Genomic DNA, 10,431 nt, shown 5'->3' on the forward strand with positions numbered 1-10,431 from the left:
TTTAAGAACTTTGATTTGGGTGGAATGCATGATTGCATGGATAGTGCACAGTATGATTGTTTCTGGATAATATGACTGAGGGCAATATGGTTGTGGAGACAAGATTCAGAAAAGAGCTTCTGCGAGCAGCGAGAGAGAACCATATACGTTTTCCCAGAAGCTATATTTGGATATTAGAAATTATTTTAATAGAAAATAGTATGTGATATACCTATAGTCCTTATTTATATCAGACACATGAGATGGCTTTGTATCAGGCATTTTAACAAAACCATGCTACAGAAGTAGGCTTTTTTAGATGAGAGAAATCTGTTTCGGAATATAATGCTGAGATTCTGTGCCATATGCTAAGGACATGATTAAAGACAATAGACTGAAAATAATGGGTGAATGTATGACTCATACTGGTTTTATATCAGCTGAAGAACTAGGCAATTACCAATGGTATGTTTCAGTAGCATTTTCTGGTTACCTGTGCATGTGCATGTATGACAGCTTATTGATTAAGGGTTTCTTTAAAGCACTAGGAGACCGAAAATTGTCTTCTAGTATTGATCTCTCTTGCTTTGCGCAGCAAGTTGGAATCTGCTTGAATCTGCAATATTCCTAGGAAATGCTATTAAATCAGCTTATCTCTTTTGTGGAAAGCGTTTTACCAGTGAATTAAGCAATATGCTAATTCACACACAGTACTGAATCCACTTAATACAAAATTATAGGTGGCCTTTCTTTGTCTTTTAATAGATGTGTGGCTGCATCCAAACATAATCTTTGTAACTTTCATATTTTTGTTTGGGACTGTGAATAAAATAGGAACTTACCATCTTACACCTGATGTGCAAGTAACTTGTTTCAAATGAACCTGTTTTAAAAGAAATACTTGTTCCACCCAAACAAAATAATCCCATGCAAGAACTAATGCTTTTACCAAATATAATAAAAACCCTCTTCTCCCACATGACAAGAATTCTCATACCCAGTTACCTTAACATCCAACTTTGTTTTAGGATCTCAAGATTTAGGGAAAGGAAAACTCCTTTTAGGTCACTGTGTCCAGTGAGGTCATTGTGTCCATTTTCTGCTAATGCAGAATTGTTACAGTGTATGCTCAAGGATTTTGTTCAGCCATCTGTGAAGAGATGAGTTTCTATTACTCCAGTTAGCTTGATTCCATCATCATTTACCAAAAGTAAAATGAAATTATTTTCCATTTTCCTGGGTTCATACACATGTTAAGCATTTTAAAGAGTTCTTTCTGAATTATTGTCCTAGAATGCCAGTCACTGATACTTATTAAAACATAGATGCTCAGTAATTTTTCTGTTTTACTGCTTAATCTTTAAAATGGATAGATCTCTTGCTAATTAGCAGGCAGTATGACAGGCTTGCCTGATTAGACATGATAAAATGTGTCCTGTCTGCAGGATAGTGTCATGTGGTATGCTTAGACAATGCTCTTAGCTAAGATGCCGAAAAAGTATTTGAATACAAATTTTAGTACTCTGATTTTTATTTATTTATTTTTTTGAATCTGTAGTACAGAACATGTAATATAGGAAATTTCTCATCAGGCAGACCAGACCTTTTTTCTGATGATCAGTATATACATAGAATTTTGGATATTTTTGAAATTGTTAAAAATTTGTATACAATGACCTATGACGTGTGTTAAAACATTTTCTGTGCATTTGATTTATTTCTCCGTACTTTGGACAGTACCTCATTGTATTCTGGTAAAATATTTTTTTGAGAGAGTGATTGTTGCTATGGAATATTCCTTTGTGGTTTACACTGAATGTCTTCCTTTACAAGAACAAATGTCAAATCAAAAAGCCCAGTTTAGATACCTATACAATGTATATTATTTTAGCTTGTATATAAAAGCCCACGCTTGACCTTAGCATTTATTAAACAGTGTGGATTCAAACATGAAATCTTTATCAAGGCAAGGCTTGTATTGAAATCAAAGATAGTTGTTCATCAATAAAGGGTAAGGACTGAGCAGGGCTGGCCTAATTTTTTGTTTGTTTTGTTTTGGTCTTATCTGGCTTTGTGGAAAGTAAAGCTGTACGAATTCAGCGTGGTATTTTTTGTGTTTTAAAATGTCTTTTTTTTTTAAGAAAAATCAATATTAATAGATATTTCAAGGACAAAAGGAGGGGCGTTTTTTTGTGTAAACTTAATATTTCCAGAATCACTATATATATGTTCTGATGTATGTACCCTGTCTTTGTGAGCCTGTGCCAGTTGTCCTTGTGGTGAAGGTGGCACGAGAAAGGCCAAAGTTGATCTGAATTATTGTGGTTCAGGGGAGTAGGGTATGCACAAAATACATGCAAGAAATATCCAAATCCTTTTGTGTATTATGGATCTGACCTTCAGAGATTTGACCAGAAAAGCATTCAGGTGGAGGGACTGGAAGGGCTGCGGCTAGTCGGTTCCTGGACTACTTGCTGGCTCTAGCCATAGACTTTGTGCAGTTACAGGAAGGTGCAGTGGACTGCAGCTGTTTGTTCAGTCTTTAAGGTGCAGAAGAATCAGACATATATAGAGTCCTTGAGTTAGTAGCACAGTTACTGGGTAGTTGGAACCATGTGCTTGTTCTGTAGGGTCATGAAGATTTCACAGACTCTGGAACTTCTGCAGGTGCCTACATGAAGCCCATTTTCTAAAGCTTAGTGCTGGAGACAAGAAATTCACCAAAAAAACCCACGAAAGGTTCTACATGTTAACTGACAAAAACTGTTATGTAACAGCAAACATAAACAAAATTACTTCATTACCATAAATTTCTCTATGGCTTGGACCTTCAGGGCCTTCCACCCACTATTCATTCAACTTCAAGGATTTTTTTGTATAGATTTTAATGGGAGCCGCCTGACATTAATATTGCTAGACATTAGCAAAATGTTGTATGTTTTACCTGGGAAATACCATTGTTTGATCTCATATAATATCAACTGAATACATTCTTTAAAAATTATATCTGTTCTAGATAGATACAAATGAAAAATCAGTGAAGCCTAAAATATTTGTTCTATGCTTCAGACCAAAGCAAATTGAAATGACTAGAAAGCCTCATCCCCATTTTGTAAAATCTATCTGCTGTTTGGAGATAACCACAGTATCTAGGAAATAACCCTGGCCTCAAAATTTGTCTATATATTTTCTCTTAAACATAAGAACAGACACACACCCACCCACCCTGTTTCCCTAGCCTAAAGTAGTTGTTTAGTATTATTTGAATGTAGTGTCTTAGTCATTGCTTGCTACTGTAATAGTAAAAGAGAAAACAAGGATCTGTTGGAAACTTATGAAAATTGGAACAAGAAGCCATGATCCTCTGGGCAATGTATCTTTCTGAATGTATCAATAATTGGTGCCATATCAGAGTGCAGTAGGGCAGCATCCACTATGAAGAATTATCTTTGGACACATCATAGCCTGTTGATTCCTGAGAGGATATTTTGGCATATCTAACTTTAGTCCATGCCAATGAATGTAAACGGTTTAGTATATCATTTTTGCTTTCGAAGGTCTGGAAGCTAAAGTAGGGAAATCCCTCATCAATTCTCCTTTGCAAAGCACAATATAAAGGAGGATTCCATGTACTTACTGGTCTGTCAAAATCTGTGTCCTTGGCAGAGGGCAATATTATAGTTATAAATGATGTTGTGAATAGCTGTTCCTACCAATAGATTTGGTAGTCTAAAGTTTATTGTTAAAAAGACTAAAAGAAGTACAGTAGCCATTTTTAATATAAATTTAAACCTCAGCAAATGATTTGTTCTTTTTTAATTTATCTATTTTGAAGTACCAGAGTTTTCTCATATTATTGATTTTATTTAGCTTTCTTTGATCAGTTAATGTGCATACAGCATACAAGCTCTTAAGTGATGAACATTGTTATTTCTGGAGGTTACAAATGATCAGAGCATAGACATTTTAGCTAAGTTTCGAACATTTAAGAGGCATTTTCTGGCAGGCTCTGAAAATGTACATACCTGTAGCAAGAACTGTGTGATTTGCAGTTAGACCTTGCGTTGGGCCATGTGAGCACTAAGCAAAGTTCTGTTGTAAAATAATGTATTAATACACAAACATGCTGAAAGTTAATGGTTCAAAGTAACATTTTGCCTTTTGAAGTGCACAGCTAGCCGAAACTGAAAATGGAGAGAGCTAGCCGGACAGAGTATGGCATAAATTATTTATTTTAAAATATTAATAGTGCATTTTTAAATGCTAAATGCACACATTTCTGAACTAAAGAGTATTAAACAACACAGAACTATAGTAAACCAGAGTACAACAAGTAAAATGCCTGGATTGTTTTATTGCTATCTAGCTGTTCATCATGAATTCAAATACTTTTTATCTCAGGAGCTACAGCTTCCCTAGTTTTATTTGCTGAGAAGTAGTATTATTATTTTTTCTCTCCAAAGTCAGTAACTGCATACAGTATTTAAAAAAACTGAGTTTATAGTGAACTTAGAATCACAGAAAATTAGACTTGGAAGGGACCTCAGGAGGTCATCTAGTCCAACCCCTGCTCATAGATCAGCCAGTGCAGATTACTGGGCTTTGTCTAGCCGGTCTTAGAACCCCCCAGGGAAGGAGATTCCACCACTTCTCTAGTCTAGGTAACCTGTTCCAGTGCTTCGCCACCCTCCTAGTGAGAAAATTCTTCCTAAGATCTAACCTAAACTTTCCTTGCTGCAACTTGAGACCATTGCTCCTTGTTCTGCATCTGCCACCACTGAGAACAGTCTATCTCCATCCTCTTTGGAACCCCCTTCAGGTAGTTAAAGACTGTTATCCAGTCCCTCCTCATACTTCTCTTCTGCAGACTAAATAAGTCCAATTCCCTCAACCTCTCACAAATCATGTGCCCCAGCCCCTGAGCCATTTGGAGAGCTGGACTCTCTCCAACTTGTCCACATCATTTCTGTAGTGGGGGGCCCAAAACTGAACATAGTAGATGTGGCTTCACTGGCACGGAATACAACAGGATAATTGCTTCCCTTGATCTGCTGGCAGTGCTTCTACTAATGTTGCCCAGTATGCTGTTAGCCTTCTTGGCAGCAAGGGCACACTGCTGACCCGTATCCATCTTATTGTCCACTGTAACTCCCAGCTTTTTTTCTGCAGATCTGCTGCTTAGCGAGTCAGCCCCCAGGCTGTACTGGTGCAAGTCCCCAGGCTGTAGCAGTGCAATATCAGACTTCATATGTATGGGCTGATAAGCTAGGTCTCTTCTTTTGGTCAAATGTAATTGGAAAAGAAAATTTAAGAATATTCTAAACTATTTTCCAGTTCATATTTTGTAAATGAATGTGCCACGTCAACTCAAGAGCCATATTGTTTATGTATGTATAATACGGGTGCTAATTGGAGGAATGGACTTGGAACTTATACTGCCAAGTCATCTTTGAAGGCCCAGGGTAAAATCTTGCCTTATTGAAGTTTTAGGGGGCAGTATTTCACCTTTAGGTATACTGTTAGTGACTTATTTGTTTTCGTTTCAGGATAGCATTAGTTAGGAACTTTATATAATATCTCTATTATCTAATGCCAGGAGGGTAGAAAACACTGATCAAGATACTTTGCAAGTATGATACCATGTGGCTATTTTTAAAGTGACCAGTACAGTGTATAGGCCTCTGCATACTGTGCACTTGCTGTGAAGCTGTGGAAGGCCTGGAGGCTTTCTTGGCATTTTTCATGTTTAACACAAATTCTGGAATAGTGTTTTATGAGTGCTGAAGGGAACCGATATTGCTGTGCTTCATCTACAAAAATGAGTTAACAAAGGTAGAAGATAAAATTGTCCAGAGAAATACATAATAGAATTAATAGCATAAAATTTAAAGGAAAATTTAGACTAAACTTCGAGGGGAAAAAATCTTGAAAGTTAGATGTATTAAGCCATGGAAAATTCTACCAAGGGAAGTGGTATTGTTTTAGGCTTTTGACATTGTCCCTTGTGTTTTTTCCTGTACAAGTGTGTTTAGGCAGTGCTTGACTGGGTGATTTAGAATGAGCTCTTTCATTTCTAACAGTATGATTCTGATTACATATGTAATCCTAACAAATACTTAGTTTAGTAATGTATAGCTCTGCCCTTTCTGAACAAGCTATGTCCAGAAGTTATCAGGGGACTGACTTTCTTAAAATAGCAGATTAAAATGTTCAAATTCAGATGCTGAAATTAGTCATCTAGAAATGTATTTAAGCCCCTTAATAAGGGTGAAAAGTACATTTCACTTTGCTTGCACAATAACATAAAACACTAAAATACTGTTAGGATTGGTATAGTTGTTTATGGAGAAGTTAAGTTAATGTCAAGAGCTTAATTTATTGCAAACAGATACAACTCAGAGTCTTGCCCAGTCTTGTGATTTGGGTTAGATCCCAGTCACCCCATAACTACTTGCCTGTGATCCCAGGCTCCCCCTGCACCAGCAAATTGAAAGCTGCTGGGTTTCCAGTGCAGTCCTGGGTCTGGGACCGACAATCAGTTTCACCAGAATTAGATTGAGACTTCAGTGGGGTCCCAAGCTCAGCTACACATGCATCTTTTTTTTAAGACCCTGGGGTCTGGGAGAGGTTCCCAGATCCCGGGGTCCCCATTCACTGGGGATATCAAAAACTGCATGTGCAGCCAGGCTTCACACATGTTTTTTAATGGTCCTGGTGCATGGGGGCCCTGGGATCAGGGAACTTTTTCCCATCCCAGGGAATCTCTCATGTTGCTGGGATGTGTCAAGTGACTTGCTCAGGACAATGCAGTCAACCTGCCAGGTTGCAGGCAGTCCTGCAGCTTCCCATGACCCAGCATCCCTGGCCCAAGTGCTGAGCTCCCGTGACCTGGTACCTGAAAAACAGTGGCTGCACTGCGCATCCGTTAGTCTGCTGACATGGTGGGGGGAATGGCAATGAAGCCCTGTGATGCACCATGCAGTGCATGGTGGGACCCTGCCACGTGTTCAGTTTAAAGTGCGATGAAAACCAGCCACAAGGTTGTTACACATTTTGTGCAATAATTTTGTGGCTAGTTTCCTGTTTTCCTCATCACTAATTGCCTGAACTTGTACCTGGGTTACTATTTAAGATGCGATTAACATCAGCCAGAGGCCTTGATCAGAAGTAATTATGCAAGAAACTTATTATTTATTTTAAAATTAAGTTTCTACCCATCACGGTTTTAAAGAAAAGTTTGAAAATATGATCTAATTGCACAATAAAGCTAAAAACACCCCACAAGGCAAATAGTTTCATTTTAAAATATCCTTATGATTTTTAACTCAGTTGCATGATTTGGGGGAGTTCTGACTAACTCATTCATGGCTTTTAACATTTAGGGTTGGCAACTTCACAGGTCTGGGTTAAGCTTTTAAGGTCCATGCTAGTTTCATGTTTCTTTGTACATATTGCCTTGTAGTTTGTAGAATACATACTCTGCATATATAATATGTTTCTAATTTTGCAAGCAGTACATGCCAGTATACTCTCACTGAGATCAAAGTTGAGCTTTTGGCTTGTGACAGGGATAGACTCTTTGATATGAGAGCTTTCAGAGCTGATTATTTGTCAAGATGATAGCAACAGTAACAGAGATAGCAAGTCACTGATAATATATTGTTATACCGCTTCATTAGGAAAAAGAAAACAAACAAAACCCCTCTTTACTGTAGCATACTGTGATCATCATGCTAATTTAATGATATACATAGTCATTTTTAAATATTCCCTGTACAAGATTTCATTGAAGAAACACTTCATTGATACAGAGAGGTTAATATTTTAGTCTTTGCTTCTTTCTAGTAAACAGGAATGAATGATTGAATATTAACATGGGAACATATTAAGTGCCATGTTCCAGTTGTCTAGTTTCATAATGTTACAGAAAAAATGGTGAACAGTGAGGAATGAAATTTTTTATTTAGTTGAGATGAGAGAAGACTGGGAGCAATTTTAGAGGGACATAAGACCAGGTGAAAGGTTAGCACAATAACATAAAATGCAATGTTGACAAATTTGAGTTTTAACATATGCTTGAAGGAGTAGTTCAATTTTTAATAACACTGCAGAGTTCTGTTTACTGTTCCTTATAATACCAGAGGAGAAAGGCATTCAGTGATATAGAAAGATAACAGATTTCAAGCATTTTTTTTATGCAGTATGTAATTAACCTGCAGAACTCATTGCCACAGGAAGGGCTTAACATTGTAAAAAGTATTTAATATTCATATGAATAACAAGAATTCACAGATATCTTAGATAAGCTATATATGGAGATCACTAACTGCTGGGGAAAAGAGAAAAATAACTCCCATGAGAAAAAATCAGACAAGGAATTTGAAGACATTTGCTAAAAATGATAGTCTGAGCATGACAGAGATGCATGTCTGTGTATATACATACAATTAAAATGTTATTTTTTTCTAAATTAAAATAAAAAAGAATGCAAAAAAGTTATATTTGTGTGTGCACATGCTTATATTTAAAGTTTTCATTTTTTAAAAAGGGGCCTAGTCTCTTTGAACTCAAATTTTGGGAAATATCTGTTTTTTTAATTCTGTATGCCAACTGTGGAGAGGTAAATGGGTAAACTGGTATTATTTAGTGTTAATAATTTGACAATTGATTTTCCAATTTATTCCAGAACATACTGTATTCCTGTTTCCATTAAAAGCAAATTGAATTTTGTCATTATGAGTTAAATATTTTGTGACCACTAACAGATGCTTTTTATGTTTTCCTTTTTCCAGTTTAAAAGAATGCTCAACCGGGAGCTAACCCACTTATCTGAAATGAGCCGGTCTGGCAATCAGGTCTCAGAATATATATCTAACACATTTTTAGGTAAGACTGCAATGGAAATGAATATCTTTAAGGTGTTGCTTTTGTTGCTTGTTTGCGTGCATGCTTTTTCCCCAGTGCTGGGATATGGATTAAACTACATACTTCTAAAAAGAGGAAAAAAATGGAAATGGTGAGTGCATTTTATGACTGCACTATCCAGTATTTGGTGGCAAGATAAATTGATCAAATTAGTTTGCAGCTCTTTATTGTTCTTCCCTATGCACATTATTCCACATACACATTTTGTGTTCCTTTTTTTCTCAGAATGTTACAGAGTATTTAACAAAGTATTCTTGTTAAAGACCTTTATATATGTATTTCCATCCAGTATTATGGTTAGCATGGAGTAATCTTGCAGGCTGTTTATATAAGAAAAGGAATGATTAATTATGCATTGTTTGATATATTTAAACATTATCTTTGCAACATTTTACCAGTCTGCCCAATAGGGAAGTATGCAGTCATACTGTAAAGGTTTCTTGGCCTGATGAAAGCAAATAAATAAAAGCAATGTTCTGTACACACAGACATTGAAGATAATTAGGTAATCAATATGCTGATTTAAAATGTGATTTGCAGTCGCACCATTTAAGATTGTGAATATAGGGGCCAACACATGTCTGTGTAGATCAGGGGCTGGAAACCTTTTCAGGCTGCAAGCCAGAACAACCCAGCTGTAGTTCAGTTAAGGCTGGGTAGCTTTGGCGGGTTTGCATTCATCTGTTCCAGGCCAGGCTGCTAGGAGCTAAGCTGGCACCACTTTTCTGAGTCCCTTAGGGCTAGGGGCAGACCTTCAAAAAACCTAAGCCTGAATTGATTCAATCTTCGCAGGTTAGTCTAACCTGGCTAGGCTGAACCAATTTGTAACTGTCAGACATTCCCTCTGGACTGAAGAAATGCAGGCACATGCCTACAGTGGCTCAAGCTAGAAGCCAGGAGGTGCTAGAGCAGCCCTTCCACATTTCTGAGCTGAAGGGGAACATGGGCAGGCCCCAGCAGGATGCTCTGATTAGGGAGGGGTGTAAACCCCGACCCAGCCTGCACTGTCCCAGGCTTTTCCCCTCTCCCTCCTCAAGGGACAAGAGTGTTGCCAGACCACAGCCCAGGGCTAGCACTCTGAAGCAAAAGGAATGTGTGCAGCGCATGCATCTGTTGATAATATGAAGCTTTTCAGTCTTTCTCTCACTGCTTTTTCATACTGTCTGCAGCAAGCTGACAGGCAAGCAAACCAGAAGGGTTTATCAGTGTTTATCAGCCCATCAACAGTGTTTATCAACAAACACAGTCCATCAACAAAGCAAAAGCCTCTCTCAGTAGTTTAAGCTCTTCTTAAATAGCTTTTTCAAAGGGAGGAATGGAGGGATGTTACCATCTGACCTGTTGATTAGCTCCAAAAACCCTAAGCCAACACTATTCTGTCTGTCTGTCCCAGTGAAATTGGACAGACTCTCTCTCTCAGCATAAGCTAGCATACCACATGCCTGGGGTCCATGCTGTGGGAGATGAGAGGGAGGGAGGGGGGATCCTTGCTTGAGCAGTGAGGGGGAGGGGGGGCAGGGGGAAGCC

At 37.8% G+C, this 10,431-nt stretch overlaps 1 protein-coding gene across 5 annotated transcripts in view; it reads left to right on the forward strand.

Annotated features, from left to right (window-relative positions):
* PDE4D (phosphodiesterase 4D) overlaps positions 1-10,431 on the forward strand; it is a 1,639,075-nt gene that overhangs the window by 1,584,163 nt on the left and 44,481 nt on the right. For all 5 annotated transcript variants that reach the window (XM_019517823.1, XM_019517824.1, XM_019517826.1 and 2 more), the window contains one exon: positions 8,772-8,865. In XM_019517823.1, the coding sequence (XP_019373368.1) occupies positions 8,772-8,865 (94 nt within the window). The remainder of the gene's footprint in view (positions 1-8,771; positions 8,866-10,431) is intronic.

Source organism: Gavialis gangeticus, unplaced genomic scaffold, assembly GCF_001723915.1.
Source record: "Gavialis gangeticus isolate Ggan-Ray unplaced genomic scaffold, GavGan_comp1, whole genome shotgun sequence".
In the NCBI taxonomy this organism is placed as follows: Eukaryota; Metazoa; Chordata; order Crocodylia; family Gavialidae; genus Gavialis; species Gavialis gangeticus.